The sequence below is a fragment of the Meleagris gallopavo genome, chromosome 16 (assembly GCF_000146605.3).
Source record: "Meleagris gallopavo isolate NT-WF06-2002-E0010 breed Aviagen turkey brand Nicholas breeding stock chromosome 16, Turkey_5.1, whole genome shotgun sequence".
Lineage (NCBI taxonomy): Eukaryota > Metazoa > Chordata > Aves > Galliformes > Phasianidae > Meleagris > Meleagris gallopavo.
Genome location: NC_015026.2, coordinates 11,120,012 through 11,142,612, shown reverse-complemented (window position 1 = coordinate 11,142,612; position 22,601 = coordinate 11,120,012). Strand labels below are relative to the sequence as shown.

At 41.5% G+C, this 22,601-nt stretch overlaps 1 protein-coding gene and 1 non-coding gene across 2 annotated transcripts; both read right to left on the bottom strand.

Annotated features, from left to right (window-relative positions):
• Positions 1 to 12,428: 12,428 nt before the first annotated feature.
• On the bottom strand, positions 12,429 to 14,633 carry GPER1 (G protein-coupled estrogen receptor 1). Its single transcript, XM_031555880.1, has one exon. The coding sequence runs from the start codon at positions 14,575 to 14,577 to the stop codon at positions 13,504 to 13,506; it is 1,074 nt and encodes a 357-aa protein (XP_031411740.1). The 5' UTR covers positions 14,578 to 14,633; the 3' UTR covers positions 12,429 to 13,503.
• Positions 14,634 to 14,814: 181 nt separating this feature from the next.
• On the bottom strand, positions 14,815 to 17,582 carry LOC100545497. Its single transcript, XR_004161523.1, has 3 exons — positions 16,966 to 17,582; positions 16,272 to 16,418; positions 14,815 to 15,013 (listed from the first exon to the last, which is right to left on the bottom strand). It is a non-coding gene; the product is annotated as an uncharacterized LOC100545497 (transcript).
• Between the last annotated feature and the right edge of the window lie 5,019 nt (positions 17,583 to 22,601).

The following is a 22,601-nucleotide window of genomic DNA, read 5'->3' as shown; positions in this document are numbered from 1 at the left end:
CGCAGGGCAGGCCGGAAGTCATGTGGTGCTGCCGGCCGGGCACGAGAGTGCTCCGAAAGTAATGCCTCCTAGTTACCTGCGTGGAAATGGCGACGGATGCGAGGAGCGCCGTAACGCTGCTGTGCAGGGCGACTTCTCAGCTACAGAACGCTGTATGCCAGCACATCCAGCGCTGTAGCAGAAATGCTGAGTCATGGCTTGAGGCAGTGATAAACACCTGGTGGGAAGGCAGGGCCAGCCGGGGGGCTCAAGTGCATCAGTGTAAGGGCTGGCAGTGGAGGTGAGGGCATCTCACTGGAGATCCCTGTGTACCTGAGACCTTCTGAAGGTGAGCAGCTTCTTTCCTCTACTTCTGTGTCTATGGCTGCTGCATTTGAGCAAGCCCTCACTTGCTGCAGCCTGGAACCTTGCTGTTCTGCTCTCATTGCTGCACTTTCCATCGTGTTGCAACCACCGTGAGTTGTATGTACTCATGTAACACCACTTTCATCACCAATGAACAAGAGCCTGCATGCCATGCTTGTAGGAAGTCTACACCAGTGCAGGTGTCACCTCTGCAGAAACACACCACCCACCTCCTAACTGTGCTCACACCCTCTGTGTGGTCTCCACAAGCATTCAGCAAGCATCAACGAGTGTTAATGAGTGCCATTTCTTCTACGTGAAGGAACTAAGAGATGTACCTTTGCTTTGTATTCACTTCCATGTCAGGTGGCCCCTCTGCTGCCATCTGTCACACAGCAGTAAAATCACATGGGATCTTGGGGGAAGGTTCAGCTCTTACTGCCATCCCACCAATATCTGTGTCTGATGTTGTGGGCCAATGTAACAAAGTAGGAGGCATTACTTTCGGAGCAGCCCTTGTGTGCCTTGCCACCTGTAGGCAGCACAGTGCTGCTGACCTGCTGCTGAGTGCAGCACAGCCTGCAGGCAGCACTGCATCAGTTGTGGGTGCTGGGCTCTCACAGAGGACAGTAGCCATGGAGTTTTTCACAGGGGAGTGATGTTCTGGTTTTGCAGCAGCTGAACTAGATCTTATTCTGAAAGGAAAAAGCTGAGAATGCCCCCGAGTTAACTGAAGTTCAGTGCAGACGAGCATTTTCCTAGTTAAGATATAATTCTTGTACTAGTGTAGACCCTGTGTATGAGGTTTGTACATCTAAGTTTAAAAAAAAGCCCACAAAATTAAGAGTTGTAATGGTGCTTTGATAGGTGGTAATTACATACCATTCTTTCTCAGAATGGCGAAGAAGAATATACAAAGCAAAGAAATGAAAGAAGAGAAAAGAAAAAAGCTAAAGCAACGTGTGACCCAAAAGGGAGAGCTGGAGTCAGAAACTGAACCGAAGAAAAAGAAACAAAGCCTCCAGGTAGGACATCCTGGTTTTCACTGTTTAATTGGGTGCAATGTGGATAGGTTGTTACCTTGGTGTTCCGTAGCAGGCTGAGTACCCATGTGATTCAGGTGCAGTGGTCCCTTCTGTGGTACGCCTGGAGTGAAAGTGAAAAAGAGAAAATAAGTAGAGCAAACATTTTGGGCTGTGTCTGATCATTTGGTATAGTTGTAGCAGTCAGAGTCTCTGTTCTGAATGCTTCTATGAAAGACAAAGAATGAGTGAGTGCATGTGGGTGAGAGGGGAACCCAGTGGCTCTGATTGACTGTCATATGGCAGTGCAGGCATAGCTGAAGCCTTCTTGTGATTCTGAGTGGTTGGAAAAGCATAAAGATTTTTTTCATGGAAGTCCTGTTGGTATTTGTACAGAATGTCAAATGGCCAGAAGGTGTCAGCAGTCTCTTTGTGTAATGGAATATTTGATGAATTGATTTTGTGATAATGAGATTAACAATATCGAGATGTTAAGTGGAAACTAAAGGGTGTCCATTTATTTTTTTTTCTGATGGAAATGGTGCATAAACAAGGTGACTTAATTCAGTTCTTCCAAGTGCTTAATGTGGAACGTGGATCAAAGGAACAAAAGTGGTTTGATGATATAACAAAGTGGAGAACAAAAGGCGAGATTCTGTTACTTGGGATTCGTCAGGGTGATGATAAGCCATAGTCTTATAGAATACAGTTACCTAACATAAATGTGAGAGCTGCATATTGCTGTCACTTACCATGAGATGTGTGATTCAATAGAGATCATAACTAGAACATAGCACTACTTATTTTATTGTTGTGCTTTGCCTAAGCACACTGGCAATAATACTTCTTTCTGAGAGCTTTTGCTTGTGTGCATGTACTGCATGTGTCTGCAGTTGTGAACCATGAGAATAGCCAAGCTCTGGGCAGCAGCTGTTTGGAGATCTGTAAATAGTTGTGGTTTTGAACACAGTGGGAATGTGCTGAAGTAAGGCAGGAGTGCACCTTTGTCTATTCCAAAGTAAAATGGCAAGTCTCTTATTTGTAGCTTCATAAAAGGAGATGTTTCTCCTCTTTGTAAGATGTGCATTACAGACTTCAGATTCATAGTAATATAATTCAGTTTGTGTGGAAATAATTTTCCAGGGTAAGAAGTGTGAAGTGGAAAGTCAAAATGAAGATGATGTTGTCTGATCTTTCTTTTTGGACTGTCTGATGTCACCTGGTCAGCTCATAGGAGGCCTGGATCTGCTCTTGTTGTTTTTGCAGGCTGTAGAACAGTGAAAGAGAGAGCAAATATGAAATGGAAAGCAGGCTCCTTAGTGCTGTTAGGGAACATGGCTAGGCACAGCATTCTTAGGACTATAAATGTTGGTGTCAGAGGGTGGCTTAAACATGTATCTGGTGTTAGTTTTAGGGAATGCCATATAAGGTCTATGAGAAGCTATTTTTTGGCATCAGCTTTATAAACTATAACTGTTGATAGTGTGTAAGTCAGTAGACCACATTTTTTATTTGAAATGGCTGGCAAGGATGAAAAACATCAGACAGATCTTAAGCAGTTTTAGTGCAGAAATGGTCAGTGAGTGTCAGCTGTATCCCACTTTGGCTGTTGCTCGTGTGCACTCCCAACTTAGTGTGAAATACGCAGTTAAGTCACAGTGGCGTTGTGCTTTAAAATGCTTTGGCAATCAGATCTTGTCAGTGTGCAAGATGTAGCTGAAAACAAGTTAAATTTGCTGTGCATATACAGGAAGGTAAGAAGGAGCTCTCGAGAGAAGCAAGCTGCAGAGTAATGGGCTCTGGTAGCTGGATGGAACAAAGACAACTGCTGAGAATGCTCTGCTACTTTAAAGTAAGCTTAACCTCTGATAGACCTGCAGAAATTGCTGAAGTATGACAGCTGGATTCTGATTCTGTGCTGGATTCTGTGCTGTGGTGGACTTCTAATGCAGCAACTGAAGTAAAGAGAACTTTTTTTTAGTGTTCTTAATGCAAGAATTGGTAGGTTCCAGTTCCTGCTAAGGAGTCTCATGTGATGGAAATAGGTCAGAAGATAGCAGCACGGCACGCTGCTTGTGGTGGGGGAGGTTTCACTGGGTCATTAAGTCACTCTTCTTTCCCATGATTTACTTTTTTTCCTATTCTGTTACAGCACTTTCAGTCTGCAAAGTGGAAGATGTAAATCTCTAAATGATTTTGTTACAGAGCTGCAGGCAGGCACGTTGGAATCTGTCTTAAGTGTCTGAATTTATTACATTGATTATTCCTTCGTGGAATTTATCTCAGAAATTTTCAGCAGCCTGAGATGAAAGCATTTCTCCTTGGAACAGCTTGACCTTTTGGAGTAATCTTGATGTCTTATTGATTTTCATCTTCTCAGTTTCTTTTCTTTATGTTGAATAGCAGTGGGTGATTCAGGTACAACAGAAATGTTTCTGTGAATGATCTCAGAACCACGTGGCTCTGCATGCCAGATTCGAGTGGGGCTGAGCAATGCAAGTTTTTAGATTGAATTTACTTTGTGTTTTTTTTTAATGATTTTCATAACATTGCTGTTTTATTGAGCTACTTGGCAATAAAACCCACATGTCTTTAACATTGATTTTTAAAATGCCTGGGCATTAGTGTCTGTGTTTTTAATGATTTTGTAGCTTACCAACACAGTCTTACATTAACCCATACTATAATTGGAGATTATTCTTTATATTGTCACATAATATAGGCATAAAGAAAAGAAATTTGAAGTACGCCTTCTAGACTGGTGGTCTGGAGCTAAATACTGGCTTCTTAAAGAAAAACTTTCTGATGGGCCTTGTCTGTGACAAATGAGTTTTGTCTCGGTTCCATGGCAAGAATATTCATGATATTGTTATCTGTCGTGTTGAAGTAACAGAAGCATTGGAAGTGCTTGTTTGCAGTCACTCGTGCCTTGCTTCTGTTTATGGATTTCTTCACCCTTCAGATTTCAGCTGCCTCAGTGCTATGGAAGCTTACTGAAAAGCAGAACTGACGTTTAGAGTGTTGTAGGCAAGGAACGTGGTGCAGTGATGGCTTTGGTTGTGAAGGCTGCTGGAGTTCTGCTGAGAACGACCTCACTGTACCAAAGGATCTTTTAACCTTGGGACATAAGGGCTGCATCCTGTTCCTCCAGTGCTGTTCTCAGAGCTGCAGGCTTCCTGCAGAACAGTAAGAAATTCTTCCAGAGTTGAACATCTATTAAGCAAGAGACTCAAAATTGATAATCCATAGAAAACAACGTTAATTTCCTCTTCCTTCCCAATTTAGTCTAGCAAATGTTGTAACTTCAAGGAAAATTGAGTAAGAGCCAGTCAGGTCATTATAAATCAAATCCTGTTGTTTGTGGTTGAAGGGTATTTTGTGTAATGCTCATGCAGCACGAGGTCCTTGTCTGTTCCTTGTCATCTTCAGCAGTGCTGGTGGTTGGAGGAGGAGGAATCAACATTTCCCCCAGATAAAGGCAAAATCAGTGGGAAAGGAATTTAATTTTTGAGATTCCATACAGGCAGTACAAACAATGGCAAATAAACAAGTAGCTCAGAGCGTTTCTTTAATCAGAGGGCTGCTGTGCAGGTGCCCAAACAGTAAGCTCTGTTTGCTAAATGGAAAATGGGAAACTTAGTAAGGAAAGTGTTTTTCTCTTCAGCCTTCTGGGGATTGTGATAAAGACCAACAAGGAGTTCTTAAACTCATCCTGCAGCAAAGCCAACCATAAAAAGTGATTCTTTAAAATCATTGTTTTGTGTATAGTAGTGGAAAACCCCCCCATAAACCACAGTATTTCAGCTGTGGAGGTGCACAATTTTGGTGTGAGCTCGGTGGAATACTTAGGAGTGCTACTTTGATACGATCTTTAATGCTGCTTGTAACCAGGTAACTGGGGGAGTAATATGAATGGTTAATGAATGCAAACCAGACGTTTGTGGCGTAAGATCTATCAAGCAGATACTATAAAGCTCTCATCAGAAAGTGTATTTCTTTCTTTGGCAGCCCACTGATTCATACTAAGTCCTGTTGCTGGAATAAAGAGCTGTGGATGGTTTGCAAGCAAAGTCTATGAGTCCTGTCTTGTTACTTTGATTTATTTATTGATTCATTTTGAACAATGTGAAGCCTTTTCTGTAACCACCAAAATAAGCTGTATTTTCCACCCTGAGCTGCGCTGTGAGGTTGCACCTAAGTGCATGTCCTCCTACATTTGTACAGTTTTGCTTTACTAACTTAATCCTGCGTGCTGTGCTTAATGTTATCCATGTAGTAATTTTAAATAAATATTTGGAGAACTGGTCTTCCATATTGGGGAAAAAATAAAAGGAAAATAAATTACTGAAGAATCTTTTTTTTTTTTTTTCTAGCTAAACCTCCTAAAGTGAGAATCTTGTAGTGTTTTCTGACCATGCAGCTAGCATTTCTAATGTGCAAATAGAGTTGTGTGTGCGTTATGAAGAGAAGATGACACAATCTTTCATCCCTGCCTCGACGCAGGGGTGCACCAGCAGTTGTTTTGCTGGGAGGGATAACTCTGGTGAATTAATCTCTCTTCTTGCGATAAGGAGGGGAAGATAGCTCCTTCTCAACGCAAGCTTAAACGTCAGTAGGGATACTAATGAACTTTCGTTAGCCTGCTGGGCTTGGCCAGTCTGCAGTGGTAACGTTGGGCCCATTTCTCTCTCCTTTGGCCTACCTTCCTGCTGGTTGCTGTTACTGGTTTCAGTCATTCTCTGCCTTGCTCCAAGGCCTCCCTCTGGCCCTGAGCTTCTGACTGCTGCTCCACAGGACAGCCCTGTGATTGCTGAAAGCAATTACCAAACTGGGACCCCATTTGTGACTTGCTGTGTGGGATCCTACGTGTTTTGTCTGCTTTCTTAATATCTATGCGATATTATTCAAATTAGGGGAAAGGGAATAAAAAAACAAACTGAGAGGGCAGATGCTTATGGGACAGAGCTATTTGCTTCCTGCTAACACTTCTTTCTTAGAATATTGGTAGAGTTGGTACAAATTATTTGATTGAATTAACCACGTGTTTATTTATCTTTTAAAAGAAGTAAATTTTTTTGTCACACCACATCGTGTTTGTAGGGAACACGAGGCCTTCTGTAAGCAAACATGCCTAAGAAGGTACAAAATAACGTCTGAAATACGGATGTGCATAGATTAGGCAGAATAATTTCACATTCCTTTGAAAATTATTTTTGTAATGGTACGAGTAGATTTCCCAGGAAAGAGTCTTCACAGCTGGGAAAACAGTTGCTGCTTTGAAGATGGTTTTCCCAGGCGAAAGGCTCACGTCCCCAACTGTGTTTGGGATAAACAACGCGTGGTGCATTTCTTACTTTGGTTTGAAGGAATTGTGCATTTTTCAGCACATGTTAACCAGCAAAAGTGCTGTGCTCACTATGGGTGTTTGCATTAATCTGTATACGTTCAAATTTAGTTCTTTACTTTTCCTCATACCCAGGAATTGAGGCGATGGGAGTTCAGTGGTGGAAACACAACCATTCCTGGTTTGCCATCAAGAGGGGAAATTCTTTCTCTTCTTGGAGCACAACTGACATTTCCTTTCAGCTCTCGCTCTTTACTCAGTGGGAGAACTTTCCTTGACTGTTCTTGCTAGGCTTCCAATATAAATCCTTGCTTTCATGACTTAGCTGCACATATTTTCAGGAAACTGGAGCTCAACGCAGAGTTCCCACTGATGGCTGAAGCTTCTGTGGATGCTGAGAATCACTGAGGTCAGGAGCAGGGGCAGGTGATAGTGAGTGTATACCACCCAGCTCCACTCAACTGAGGACGCTGCAGTTGTGCCTTTGTCAACCGTGGTTTTGTTTACTCATCCTCTGTTTCTGGTTCTAGCTCATCATAGAGGCACGATGAGTGAAAACTGCTAGAAAAGGCCTGAATTACCTAATATAAAAAATTAGGCCCCAAACCTCAGAAATAAGTAGATGTTCAGCGAGAATAAAATGCATCTGATTATATATGTGAATTCTCAAAACATTCTATTTGGCAAGAAGTTACACTGTAAGCTTGAGAGGATAAATGTTTACTACGTATTGCTCTTGATAGGGCTGGGGGCATGGAGTGTGTGCGCCGTAACATTGGACTGCAGGCTGAGTCCTGTGGATCTGCTCTTTCCTCTTGATTGCTCCTGGGTACAGTTTTATAAATGTTAATTTATCTAAAAAAGAAAAAAGACACAGACTTGAATGTTTAAAGTAAGGTCACTGTTAAAATCAGCAGCTTTCCCAGTCCTTGATAGAATGCTGCTGCTTTTGAAAACCAAATGGGCATAATGAGGATTTTTATGAAATACTAATTATTTGATGGGATCTGTTATACAACACAAAGCCTTTCTGAGTAGATAGGGGCAGCTATGGCTACTTCTGCAGTATGGATGAGGAACTGGCATTATTTCACCAGGGTTTTCCTTCTCCAAAATGCCTCTTGCATTTAGAGGCAATATTGAGAGCCATGTGAAAGAGCAGTGTATGTTGTATATGTTAATTGATACATCACAGTATAGATAAAATGATTCTTGTGAGTTAGATCAAAGCCACGAATAAATTCTTATAAAATTCTTGTGTTACATCCAACAAGTAATTAGAACAGAAAATTAATCTTTGGACTTTTAGAAGCTACCTGAAGTGTTGCGTGTACAAGCATGAAGGTATTTGACAGGAGAGCCTCTTACCTAAAGAACCAGACCCTGTCTTTGAATGCATTTCCCTACTTCTAATTGAATCCCATTAGAGTTCTGTAGGACACGAAGCAGATGATCATCATACAATGTTTTATTGAATTTTCAGCATTATTTTAATAATTTGCATCTGTAAGGCAGGCTTTGCAAACAGCAAATGTACACAGGGGAAGATGGAGAGCTCTGCCCTTACACCCTTTCTGTTTGAAGAACATCAGGACCATTCAGACAATGTGCCGAAGAGTCAGAGCTGCCTCACCTGAAATGGAGCATGGAGTTTATACGAAAGCATGCAGGGAAGATGCATGTTTTTAATAACTGTCGTTCTATTCTACCTTTACATTCTGACATAGCTAATAATAAATATAAGCAATTTGTATTTTATATTCTGAAGGCTTTATTTTAATAACCCTGTGTTCTTATTTCATGGTTAGGGTTAGTGAACTATCTTCATTTAAAATGTGTTTCCCTCTTTACAACGAGTGGTCTGGATTAAGTCATGTTCTAGTTTGGGTTTACAATAGCAATGGGCATCTGTCCCAAACCTGTTGGTCGTACAATAGCACCTTCTGGCCAAGAGCCGAAAGGCTTTACCCTGTAGCAGGGAGAATTGAGTGGAGCAGAAATCTCATAGGGACCAGGGGCAGGATTGCCAAGGATGCTCACACAGTCCCTGTTGTGGGCTGAGCACGTGCCTAGCTTCTGTGCCATCTGCTGTCAGTGTCAGCAGCTCCCAGCCTGCAGGTCTGCACTTGTGATCCATGGATCACTTCTGCAGTGCCACATCACCACCTCTTCTGCACCATGATAAGGAAATAGCTCGTCACTTGTCTTGCTGTTCTAAGAGTGTTCAGCTTTTAATGATATCAGAAGTAATTCTTCTGAACTCGTGTCTTTGAAAGCCAAGAAAGCTTCTAAATTAAGTTCTTGCAGATATTGCTCTTTGTATCTCCTTTCTGTCTTGCCCAGCCCAAACATTGATATTTGGAGCATGGGACAGCACTGAGAGAGATTTTTCTTGGGTTTCTCTCCATTTGCACTTGTAACTGAATAGTGGCACACAAGAGTTAAATAGTTGCTGTAGTCAGGTAAGGCTATTTCTCTTCAGTTCTGAATGGAAGAGAATGAATAGAAGAAAATCTCATTTGCCATTATATTCTGTTTCTATTGAGAGAATATCCAGTAACGGAAATGTTGCTGTGGTTGAGGCAGAAGGCATCCATCTCTGCTGCTATTAGACAACCAGTGAACTTCAGAATAGCCTTCATGCCATTGCTAGGGATAATTTAACAGTACCCCAACATTTTTCCCGTTTCTCTATTACGTCTTTGTTACAGAGTGTTTCTGAAATCCTTCCAGAAAACATATGTTGTGCAGTTTGAAAAGATTTTAAGCCTTTGGAATGATTTTGCTTGCAGGTCAAGCATGGGGATTTCTAAACAAAGTCATTGCTTTTGAATAGCTTATCCTGCTGCATTACATCCTTACTTAGGGTACGTGCATTTAAAAATGTAGTGTTGGGGGTTTTTTTTAATGAATAACTCAGTAGCTTGTGAACTTAGAATTTACAAATTTCTGTGTATGTTTGTGGAAGACAGTGCTTGAGTTATTTAGAAAAACAGGTTGAAAACTTGGCTTGGTTTTATCACTGGAGTTAAATGACTTTGAAATCTTCCTAAACACACAGGCTACTTGATGAGGCTGAGACAAGCATCTCTAAATCTGTTGCAGTGGAATGAACTGTGTGATGTAAATAACCAAGGCAGCACGCGAGATGCTGAGTGAAAGGCAGTGAGCTGATCCTGCAGGGCCTGAGGTCCTGAGAAGGCACTGCGTTCTTGTTGTCAGCTTGGGTGGCTGGCTCAATCTGCAGCTGTTCCTTCTTGGCTCCTGGCTGTGTCACACTGCTGTGTGATGGAGTGGAAGCTAAAAGGCAAGGGCTAAAACTTCCACGTATCGTATGCCAATGGAGAATAAATAGTTTGGAAAATACCATTTTTCCAATGGTAGGGAAGACATCAAAATTATGAACATGAATGGGGAGTGCTCAGATTTTCAAATCCGGCGTGTGTCTGTAAGATGTAGCACATGGCACTGCCTACCACTGCGTACCTCTCTGACAGCAGAGCTTAAGAGTATACGGCAAGGTTGTCTGCACACACATCTTAAAAATGGCTTGTTCCCTATCATATGTTTCTGCAGATGAAACACTAAGAGGAAGAAAAAAAAAAAAGATAAAATGCATTTCTGAGGTGGAAATGTTTATTGGAGACATGCTTAATAAACAGAATGTAATAATAATAATAATAGCTTAATCTAAACAGTCTGAACGAGGAATGTCTGTGTCTGGCTGTATAGTGATGGGCTGCTGTAAGAGTAATTGGTAACATGAGAGTAAACTTGTTGCAAAGAGATAATTCGATTGATTGAGTTCAACCATGAATTTAGCTCTGTGCTCTTCTTTGTTGGAAGTCCCAAACATTTGTGTGGTGCTGTGAACGAGCGGGGAAGGGCTTTTGGGTTGGAGGGGAAGGGTAGAGTCCCCTCAATTCGAATCACACCCTTGTTTTCAAGCAAAATCAAGTGAATTTGTTAATCCATCTTCATGAATAGCTATGAACATTCAAACCTGCCTTCTGTGCGTGCATTTGTTTCTCCTTTTTATGTAGAAACAAGTTCAAATGGAATTAAATCATGCTCAAGGTTGAATTCTTTGTACTTTCACCTCCTGTGAACCACATTTTGACACAGAAAGTAGCAGTCCTAACCACTCAGAATTATCCAGGTAACCTCCTCCCTTTTGCAGTCTTAATGAACAGCTGATAAAGTACAGCAACTGGTGACATTAGGGCAATATAAGAAGAGGTGGTATTTTTTCCAGTTGATAGAAGCAATATTGAAGGCAATCACGTTTTAAGATTTCTGCTTTTTGCTTTTTGAATTTGCTTTGTAGCAGCTGTTCCCTTTTGGAATGGATGGGTAAAGCATTTTTGGATGCAAGCCTTTGGCTTTTTTGTGGCCAGAAGGGGAAAGGAAGGGGCTGTTTTTCTCTGCATCTCGTCTGTCCCGTGCAGGATCTGGTTTGTTTGACCCACTGACTTGAATTCCTTGCCACGTGCATTCACAGCATCAATGCTTTACACGAATTAAACAAACTTCATCTCGAGACCGACCGTCTCTGCTTTTCATGCCTGCACAGTCACCGTGTAGTAAATCTCAAGCTGCTGAAAGGATGCAGTGAAAGCAACTTTATGTGATTAAATTACACACTGGAGGAAAAAACCACCACCAACTTCTGTGAAGAGGTGTCATTTTCTCACCTGGGACAACACTTGTCGTTTAGTTACAATAGCATGTTTAAATTTAGTCATTTCAGGTACGGCTCATAAACCTGAACCAAATGCAAATGTGCTTTTAGACAGGTAGTGGGATGTTGGATGGAGGAATCCTCTTTGGGAAACTGTACTGCTGCAACCCCAGAGAAGTTGGTTTATTCATGGAAAGTGCTGGGATTACCCAAAGCTGTTATGCTGTGCTGGGGCTTGATCGATGGAAATGCATTGCTAGAAGTGTGATCTGTTCCTTTGTTTGTGCTGTTTGAAAGAGCTGTCTGTCAGAAGGGTGGTTAATGTACACTGAGACTGGGATGATTTTGGTTAATTCCAGTTGTGAAATTAATGAGGGAAAATGGACATATGTATCATCTTGGGTAGCATGAGATTTGCTGCTCTGTGTTGTCAAGAAGCTTCTATAGAGAGAAGGCATGGCAGTGCTTGTATCTTTCAAAGACAAAATATTATTAGTGCTCTGCCAGAAAGATGGGAGTAAATGGGAATTTCTCCTTAGCTGCTGATTAACAGTCCCTTGGAAATGGTCAGCTGCTGGGCAAACTCCTCTCTGCTGTTCCTATTTCAGTGTTTCAGGAACATCCAGCTACTTCCAATGCAGCTAAAACCTTCTGTGGCTACAACTTCACTAGGAAACCGACTATTTTGTGAGAAATATGAGTGCAATCACCATTTCCTTTGTCGCTTAATACTCTACTCATGGTTTTAAGCGTCTACATTTTAAAACTCCTTTATGTGCTAATTGGCTCATATGTGACATTAAAAATGGGGCACATCATCACATTCTCTGGAGCTCTGGTGCTCTAGCTGGTGAGCACAGAGGTGGAATTAGTTGTGTATTTCAGAGCTGCAGTGAGTGATGGTTTAATGACCTTGTGCACAAATCTCTAAGAACTTTATGGCTTCCTCTGGGGAAGTTCAGCAGTAACTTACTCTAAGCAATCAGCCAGATTTAAAAGCCAGTTATTTTCTAAAAGAAATTAGAAGCTGTTGTTTTCTAGCATGTGGTGCTAACGTTTGTTTTCTTAGCATCATTTGTCTTCAAATGAACAGAGCAACCAACATGCACCTTAAGGTTCCCAAGATCTGTGGTTTCTGGGGGTGGGGTGGGCAGGGCACAAAGTGCAGATCTGCAAAGGTGAACATATCAGAAGTTCTTCTAAAAAAAAAAAAAGGCTTTTTCGTTTTTATAAGCAATTCTTGCAGTCTTTTTCAGAATGTGACTTCTTTAAAGCCACAACATGTGGTTCCTACCATCTGAATGGCTCTGCTAAGTGGAGACAGATCTTCTGTTTGAGTCTGAAGGGAGATGTGGGTGCATGTATATATGTGCTTGCATTTTTGACAAAAAGCCCAATTATATCCATCCTGAGAAATGCTTTCCTGGGGAATCCTCAGAAGAGCAAAGCATTACATTTTGCTGCAGTAAGTTCTTTGAGATGAACCATATAGTGACAGATGATTACAGGTTTGATCAAGTGCTGATGTAAACAGCAGATTAGATTTATGAGACGAAAACTCACCACCATTCTAGATTGTATTAAGATCAGAAAAAGTTAATTGTGGAAGACATGCTGGAATACAATGATGATAATACTATATAGTTCTCAAAAACAAAGTCATTTAACTTAACACATTTGGGTAAAAATCACTGCATCTCCACATCAATGTGTTGTAATGATTTTTCCCCACTCTTACTGCAGTTTGGTTGTTTAAGTGGAAGTACCTTCTATACACCAGCAAAATAACATCTCCGATAATCAAGTTAAATCTGGAGTCTTCCTAGCTTGATAAAATTTTCTTCTATATTATTATTCATGCATGTATTATATAAAATAAAGCTCCTTCAGTGCTCAGCTTTTAATAATCCTGCTCTTAATTAAATATAAATCCGACTATAGCATATTCCCCTACATTAAAGTTGTCATAAAAACATTCCGAATATAAACCTTCCGTACTCAGTAGAGCAGTGCAATACATACACAGGCGGGCTTTTTGCTGTTAGTAAGTAAGCATTTTGTTCACTATTTGCACAGCTTCACAGTCAGACGTTCTGCACAACAGCCCTAAATCAGACCTCAGATTGCTCATTGCTGTCGGGGATGACAGACGTCAGGGCAGCCTGGCAGAACCGATGTAACGTGGACATCTTGGTTTTCTGCTCAATGTACAGCCGCAGTTTGTCTCTGAAGGTTTCCCCTAGGAAACTGTAAATTAAAGGGTTCAAACAGCTGTTGGAGAAAGCTGCGAGGTTCACAATGTGTCCTGTTAAAGGGTAGTCGTGTCTGAACGATGGGCTGCTTGACGAGGCGGGCTCACTTTTCTTTTGCAGAAGCTGGACGCTAATGAAGACGTTTTCAGGGAGCCAGCAGATAAAGAAAACCAGGACCACCACGAATATCATTCGAAGAGCCTTCTGTCGGCGCAGGCGGAGGCTCCTGTGCTTGTGTGCTTTTATAAGGACTCGAACAATTAACGAGTAGCAAAGGCCGATGATCACAAAGGGGATGATAAACCCCAGGGTTATTTCTAGCCACTGGATTTCTTTTACATCTGCAAAACAAAAGTAGACCTCTCCGGTGTGTTGGAGGTGCACAGCCGTGAATGGCACTAGTGCTGCAGAAATAGATGCCATCCATATGAGACCACAGCTCAACCTGGCGTGTTGCATAGTGCGAAATAGGTTGGACCTCATTACTTTTGCCAGTGCTATGTATCTGTCAAAACTCATCCACGTCAGAAAGAAAATGCTGCTATACATGTTGATCTGAAGGAACAGAGACATGAAGGTGCATATAATAGTGATATCGTAATACTTTTCGTCAAGATTAAAAACCTCAATGAGAGAATCAGCGACTAAAATGAGATCGGCCACCGCGAGGTTGATGAAGTAGAGGTCTGGGATAGTCATCTTCTCACGAAAGCTTATGTTTACAACCAGAATCAGAATGTTCCCTACAAAACCGATGGGAAAAAGGAATATTGTGTAAAGACACGATAAGAAAAGCCCAATAACGTATTGTTGGTGTTCTGATTTATCTGCTAATCTAGAAGACAGGCTCTCGTTACACAGATGCGATCCATTGAGGTTGAAAGTTGTGCTGTTACATATGACAGGTGGGACTGAGGCAGAGTAGGTTTCCATGGTTAAAATACCTGCGCAAAAGATAACAGCACTCACAGTTTGGTAGTGATGCCAAAAAGATGAGGTTTTGGGGTGTTTTCAAAGCAGTGAATTGGAAGCATTTTGATGGGAACGGAAGAAAGCCCGCACTTATGAATAGGAAATTCAAATTCTTTAGAAGCCAAATTAATTAGACTTGAAATTAACTGAAATATAACAGTACAAGAAGTACATTTCTTTCTTTCTTGTTTTCTTACAAGGCACTACATGCATTGCAGATGAGAGCACTTGCAGTTCCTATATGCTGTAAGATCACGTCGGGATCTTTTTACCATAACGGTACTTGGATCGTTTCAAAGAAAGGTTTTCATCAGCAGTTCTCCTTCGTGCGGGTCGGAAGATGGCAGAATTCTAGCTCCATTTGTGTTCTGTTAATACTCAGTGCACATCCTTGGACCTGCAATTTGCAAATGGAATACTGTTAATCTAATACTGCAGCGTTCTGCCATGCACAACATGCTGCTTCTAACTTCAGACGTGCAGCTGAGGCTGCAGGAAGTGTCGGCTAGGAATGGATGTACAACGGTTCTGTTGAAAGGATTACAATTAGCTGGAGATGATGTTGTGTTGTGAGGGTAGGTCTGTTAGAACGTTATAATTCGTAAACGATTCGCTATTGGAATATGTGGAAATACAGACATCAAATGGGAGAATTTGGCCTAATGAAGAGAGTCTATGAATATAAAGTTTATATTGCATACGTGTGTGTGTGTGTGTGTTCAGTTCATCAGCAGCTCATAAGCTTATTAAGTAGGAGAGTCTGTGGCTGAGAAAGCAGCGGAGACGAACAGCAGTTGGTTCCTATTGCTTTCAGAGGGAAGGAAATGCAGACCTTAGAAATGAAGGTAGTATAAGCAGCGCATGGATTTACACCAACATCAGTTTGCTTTTATTTGCAATTAATTATGCTACGTTGATTTCTGGAAGGGAATGAAAACATTGATAATCCTATTTGTTTCCTTATGAACACTGAATGCTGTGGACTCGGAGCATTGCTGGAAGTTTATTTAAATAAAATGCTACACAAATAGCATGGAAATGGTAACCCAGGGTAGCTTGTGTTAAATGTTAAATATTTGGAATTGCTTTCATCTTCATCCTACCAGCAAAACTGGTAAAATTAGTGCTCAGTTCCACGTTTTAATGATTTCAAGTAGCGCTGATGCACAGAAGGAGCAAACCATGAATGGAGAAGGAGAAGGAGCATTTGTAGTCAGAAATGCACATCTCAGTTTGCTTAAATGTATTCATTTTGTTAGAAGTAGCCAGCAGATACTTGAATCAAAAGAGGTTTTACTTCCCAGTGAGAGCTGTAAGTACGCTGTCACTGTTGCTGTGCTTTGAAGCGTTTTCATAAGGTAAATCTGCATGCTAAAATATCCATGTGAAATCACATGTATTTGAAGAAGGTTTGGTGTTTGTTTCAAGCAGATACCAGTGAGGCACGGACCACTGCCTTTCATGTAACACCCTTTTATCTTTGAGTAAGGCAGTAAAATGCTGTAAATAAAAGGAAGGTTAAGTTATGAGTCAAAGCAATTGATTCTGCATGGCAGCCCTGTGCTCAGGCTTCAGTAAAGTCTGAGAGCCCACCGAAACCCAAGCTACTGCAAACGTTACAGGTAACCACAGACTGTGAAACACTTCATTTTTACCTTAATTCCATTTTTCCAGAGCTGGTTTTCCTGCAGACAGCAGAAGGCTGCTTCTCGCTCAGGTACGCACTTAATGGATGTGTCAACTTCCACTGCCGTGCCAGGATAAACTTGCCTTTAGGTGTGCAGAGCTGCAGGGGATGTCACCTGTTGACAATTCAGCAGTGAAAACATCATCTCAAAGTCTGTCCTGTTTTAAAACGCCTTAAATAAAGGATAGTTTACGACAGCAAAATGCAGATCTTGCTGCACGTCCTTGGCAATAAAACAAGCTTTATAGATTCCCAGGGTTGTTCTAATTTGTGTTCAGTCAAAGTGCTGCTGAACAGCCTCATAGGGCTGGAATTAACCCTGTTTCTGCTGGTTTCTTTTTTGCTGGATCTACTCACGCAGCTGCTGTCTCTTATTTGTCACTTTTCTTTTGCTCACTGTTCCTTTTGCTCTCCTTTTGCCTTCAGCATTTTTGCAGGCAGGGCAGTGTATTCAAACCTAGAGAGCTCAGCTGATCGGTTATTAAGAGATTCGTTTGCAAGTCACAACTCAGCCAATTTTACACACGCACAAAACAATTTTTGTTATACAAGATATTCTTAAACCCCCAGGACAGTTTAGAGGAAAATATTGGCTGGAGTGAAATCTAGCAGCTAAGAAAGGCCATTTACTAAATTGGCGTTACAAATTTCCGTTTTCCTACCTGCAAATCAGTCCTGTGTTGTCGGTATATTTACATTTTCAGGTGTGTGTTGTCATCTTGGCGCGTGGTAGAATCTTTCTGCTCAAAGGCCCTCAGATGAAATAGGTTTGTTTGCAGTGACCGTGGAGCAGCAGTGAGCGTGGAGTCCTGCATGAAAAGCAGCAGCAGTGCAGGTGGAGTTTTGCATTTCATTGTAGGGGAGAAGTGCTCTGACATTTCAGAAACACCACCTACTGGTGGCTGCAGTTCTTAAGGCTGAAAGAAAATGTATTTTTCTCCTGAAAGAGCAATTTTGTCTTTGCAGAGTTAACTTTTTAAGATGATATTGATCTGCTAACTTAACGTTAAGTGTCATGAATGGGCAGGCCGTACTTCGACGCGATGTTCCACTGCTATTAAAAAAATGAATTGGATCTCAGCATTGGGGTTCCAAGCAATCAGTGTTATCGTCCAGAAGCGTGGAGTGAAGTTGGCGTGTCGTTGTTCCTGCACAGTGACTGCTTGTGGGTGGTTTGGGAGTGCACTGCTGCTTAGCTGAAGAGAATGTGCACACAGATGGATTTCTGGAGTCTTCCTGATGGGGTAATGGGGACCTTAGAGTGCTTTGCTTTGAGAAGTGCACAGCTGTGGTTGGGTTATAGGACTGCAGTAATCGTCATGTTAGAAAGTCTTGTGATACCAGCTTTGAAGGGCTGTTTTTCCTCTGTTCTAAGAGCAGGATTATAAAGAGTCTTTCTTGTTGCTCGTGGATCATGTGGTTTGTCTGCTTAGTTCTGTCCTTCAGAACTTGCACTGATCTTGTAAGGGCCAGCAGGACTTGTGTTTCCCTTTGTGCCTAGAGGTGGCTTCTGGGTGTTCATGTTTGTTATGTTGGGGTCCTGCTCCAGCAATCAGCTGCTCTGTCTGCCCCTGGTTTTCTAGCTGCGAGCATCAGCTGATTTGCTATCAGAATGTATAACGCTGTTATCAGTGCTGACTTTCTTGTTTGAATTTATGACAAGAAATATGTCCTTCTGCCATGCTTCAAGTAGGAAATGTCCTTCTGAAAAAGCCCTGAAGTAGCTGTTTCTCCTGCTAGGAGAGCTATGAAGCATAAGAAGATGCCACATCTAATATGATTACATTGTAATTAGTGACTTCTGTGTTTCAGTAAATATTTTATGAGATGGTCATGTGAATTCTCTGAATTTTGTTTCCTAAAACAAATGACAGCATCTCCAGGCTCTTGTTTATGCAATCAGGTTATTGTTATTGATTAATCTATCTTGATCAGCACTTCCCTATTGAAAAGGGTCACAAAGTGCTTAAAACAAATTTTAACAGCTGCTGAATACCTCAATCCCTTTTCCTCCATCGTTGGCTGATATCCCATAGGACTTCATAACGAGTGCCTCCATGATCTGTATATTGAACTGAATTGTGACAGTATTACAGCCCTGCCTGTTGTGCCTTATTGCAACTGCTGCTGAGAACAAGCATGGAAGCAACTGGTGTGCTAGCCTTCCTGCCATGTCCTACTGCAGTAATCCAGCCTTTAGTGTTTTTCCTGGCAGCTGTTTTTAAATCTGTAGTAGTCAACTTCTTAAACGCTGTATATGCCTCGATTAACGTATCTGGCACTGCAGTGTATTGAAGGAGCACTGGTGTGATTGTGATGTGCTGAGGTGTACCAAGAGGCTTGGAGTGGAGGATAATATGGGCTGCTGTAGGTAATTTAGCAAGCATCGGCATAGGACTACTGTGTTACCAAAGGAGTGTGATAGCAGAGGAAGAACAAAGTGGGAGGTGAGTAGAGGAGGAACAGATGCTGCTGTAAAGTTCAAGTTCTGCATGCAGATGGAGCTCCCCCTCCAGAACTGTCTCATCATTCTGTTAGCATGAGCAGCACCTGTGACCTTATCCATCCACTGAGTGACATCTCCTGCCTGGAGCTGTTACCCTTCTCTGGAGTACCTCTGTATTTTATCCTGACCAGTCACAGGGTCGCTACTTTTCTTGCGTGTAATCAAGCCTTGTTTGGGTTGGAACAAATGATTGTGTTCTGTGCCTGCAGAAAACCTTGCCTAGAGTGTGTTTGTTTGTTTAACCTTTTTAGTTGCCAATTATTCTGAGAATGCATTTTTCTTACTAAAAATATATTTTTTTGAAGTTCAGCCTTTGCAGGGACAGCACCTGTACCCATTCAAACTATTTGGTAGAATCTTTTTGTTTTTCTGGTGCTGTGTATTGCAAAACACTTTGAAGAGAGGAGAAACACATCCAGATTTTATGTAACTGGACCACAAAATGATGTAAGAGTGGAGGATGTCATCCAGTCTCCATCCAAATGTGATAAAATAGAATTTACAAGGCAGAGTCCTTTCTGACTCCAGCAGTTGAGTCTGGCAGTCCTTCCTGGGCACTTCGCCTCTCCACTTGTCCAAACGAAAGGATTTCATAGTTGTCACTAATTGATCCTAAATGAGACAGTAAGGATTACAGTACTGTGGAAGCAAAACGCATTCTTTCATACCAGGCATTTAGTGAATCAACTGTTTTTGCAAAGTATATGGTGTAAAAGTTCCATAGCATACTTGTTATGGCTAAATTGCTTGAGCTTTCACCTTACTGAGACCTGCAGCTACCTCAAAGTCAACACAAATGATGCTGGAGCCTTTTCTGGGTCTGTAAGTTTGAAATTCAAATGCTTTTGAGGCTGGCCTTAGCAATACAAGTAGGGGTGTAGCAGCTCAAGTTATGATTCAGCTGTGCAAATCCTGTCTCTCTTTAGCTCAGATGTTGTTTTGCAATGGGACCAGATCAGATTGGAGCCAGCTGGTTCAGGAAAGATGAGTCTTTAGTCTCTACATATTCTTTTCCACAGCTTGTTACCCATTCAGAAATGCATCCTTACACTTCAGCAGCCTGCTCATTTCTCATAGTTTTTGGAACTGAAGGGTTTTTTTTTTTCATCTAAGCTGGTCTTAGATGCGTGTGTTATCAGAACAGAAATAAAGCATTCTTTGAAACTTCCAATTTATGGCATTAGTTATTTTTGACAGTGTGGCTACAAAAATATCTGTGCTGTGTTTCTTCTGGAACGTACTGCTCAGAATTGGGTGAAGCCTGGAAGAAAGTGGGCAGCAAAACAGTTTCTGCTATGGATGGAAAGAAAAAATATCAGAGTAGGCAGATTTAATTTTATTCTAAAAAAAAAAATGCACTTCAATTTATTAATCATTTAAAAATAATCACTGTTAATCCAAGCCAAAGCTGCTCTTCTAACTCAAATTTGTCTGTTTTATAATGGCTTTTTGGGACTAATTCTGTCCATTTCACATTGCAGATACAGATATCTACCCTCATATTCCATTTGAATCAAAAGTAGATCTCCTGTAGGACTTCGTGTTCCTTGTCCTGAATTTTAATGGCAATTCAGTGTAACTTTATCAAGAACGATTTAACAAAACATTTATTTATTGCTATAAATATTAATGAGAGCTTGGATTTTTGTTTCACATTTCAACCTCTTCTCTCCTGATTCCTTTTGTTTTCTGCCTTTCAGTTTCTTTTTCCTGTATGTAGACATTATGACAATATAAGCAGCCATGCAGAAAATACTTTTTGTCCCCATGCAGTGGCTGAGGGAAGAGAGCAGAGCACGTTGGTTCACATCACGCAGGCAGCAGCAGAAGCTGTACCCAGCAGCACTCACAGCTTTGCAGCAGTGGTTTGTTTTTGCTCTTTTCCAAGTGTCAGCTCTGTCAGTAGCTCCCACAGGCTTTCTTTCTGAGATATTTGGTATGGTTCTCCGTGAGCCAAATGCTGCACTGCTGTCATGCATGCTACCTGTGCTGAGCCTTGAGGCTCCTGCAGGACTGCCTGTGTGATTTGCTCACATCAGACCACTTCCCAGGACCCAGCCAACGTTCTCTAACCAGGTCCTGTGCGTTTGCTGGCTGGGTTTACTTTCAGGCACTTTGAATGATAACACAGAACTCAGAAACAATACAATATTTATTCTTTCATCCTTTGAATATATGGAAGCAGTGAATAAAGTAGAATCCTTTGTGCATAATTCCCACTCTAGAAAATAACATACTTAGCCACAAAAGTGTGATGTTCTCTGCCTGAACTGAAATAAACAGCTTACATCTTCTGACACATCCTTTCGCTCAGTCTGTCAGCTTTCTTTACTGATGTGCTGCTCTTACAGCTCCTCTCTGCAGGGCTGGTGTTCAGACCTTGTTGTTTAAACTCCCTCAGATGCAAAGCAAAACTTCAGATGTCATCTGAGAAATCCTTTCACAACTGTATAATTAACTCTTGTACTTGAAGAGGTGATTCTTATCTACATATTTTCAGACCTGTATCTAATAATGCCCTGTTTCTCTGTGATGTTCCCTATTTATCCATCTGCTGGTGCTGGCAGCAGGACAGAGCTGAGTGGGAGAACAAGCTGACATTTCAATATCAGTACAGATATTTCACCAGTTGATTTTTACATCTTGTGGAAAAGTTGCTCCTTATGGTCGTGGTGGGACGATTGCCCTCTTTGCACGTGATAGAAGTCCTGAAATTCATGGACTCTGACTGTATTTCAGGACTAGAGCCGTGTAAATACATTCTAGATCTATGCACGGTACATTTGGGCAGATGTCCTTTAGTCTTTCACTTGGCTATCTTTGCAGAACCTGTTCCCGTTGGTGGATCAGTGCCCACTTTGCTGTATTTCAGGCAGCCCATTCCAATTTGCACTGACTCTGCACGCAGATCTGGACCTTACCAAGATTTTTACTATATCTCTTGCTTCCTTTAGCATCCAGGTGCCGTGTTTAATCAAGTAAATTTTGTCTTCAGTGCTACACGAACGTGTGTTTAAGTATCAAAGTGTTTTTTCTTACAAACCCTTCAGGTCACTTGAGCCCTGCTTATCACCTCACTGTGATAAGCACCTCACTTTTTTTTACTTGTAGTCCAACTCTACGTCTTTATCTGAGATGCAGAACAGCCCTGTGCCTTCCTTATTTTTTCTCTTCTCTCCTCCCTGAAAGGAAGTCTGAAACTGAAGCCAAATGTGTAAAAGGGCTCTGGGCCAACCTGGGTTACAGCAGTGATGCTCTCAAAACCAGCATTGCAGCCCTGCACCTGAGGCTCTGCCTGCACCAGTGGCTGCTTCCATAGGGCTGCAGTGCCATGGTTGCTGTGGGATGCTCAGATTTGAATTTCTTTCCCCTTTTTGCACTATTTCTCTGTGAATTCTCATCTAAAATATATAACGTTCCTCTCCTCTCTCCAGCAAAGCCTTGATTTCTGCCTGGATCTGGGGCTCTGCTTCTTTTTGCCTTTTTAAAAGCAGTTCCACTGTTCTGGGCCTGGTTTTTCTCATTTTTTTAGTTAAGGTGTAATGGAATGTGACTGTTCAAGGCATGCGACTTCATACTTCTGAATGAACTCATCAAGAATGGCTTAAATCAATAATTGCGTAAAGTCGTAATGCAGAGTTGAAGCTGAGCATACTTTAACAAAAAGCTTTCATTCTTGCGCAGAGTTTTAATTAGCCATCCTGTTTATCTTTCCAGTTCAGTGCCTCAGAAAGGACACAAAGTTCTTTATGGACCAACGTTTCCATTAGAGGGGTTTTGTGGTGGTTTTTT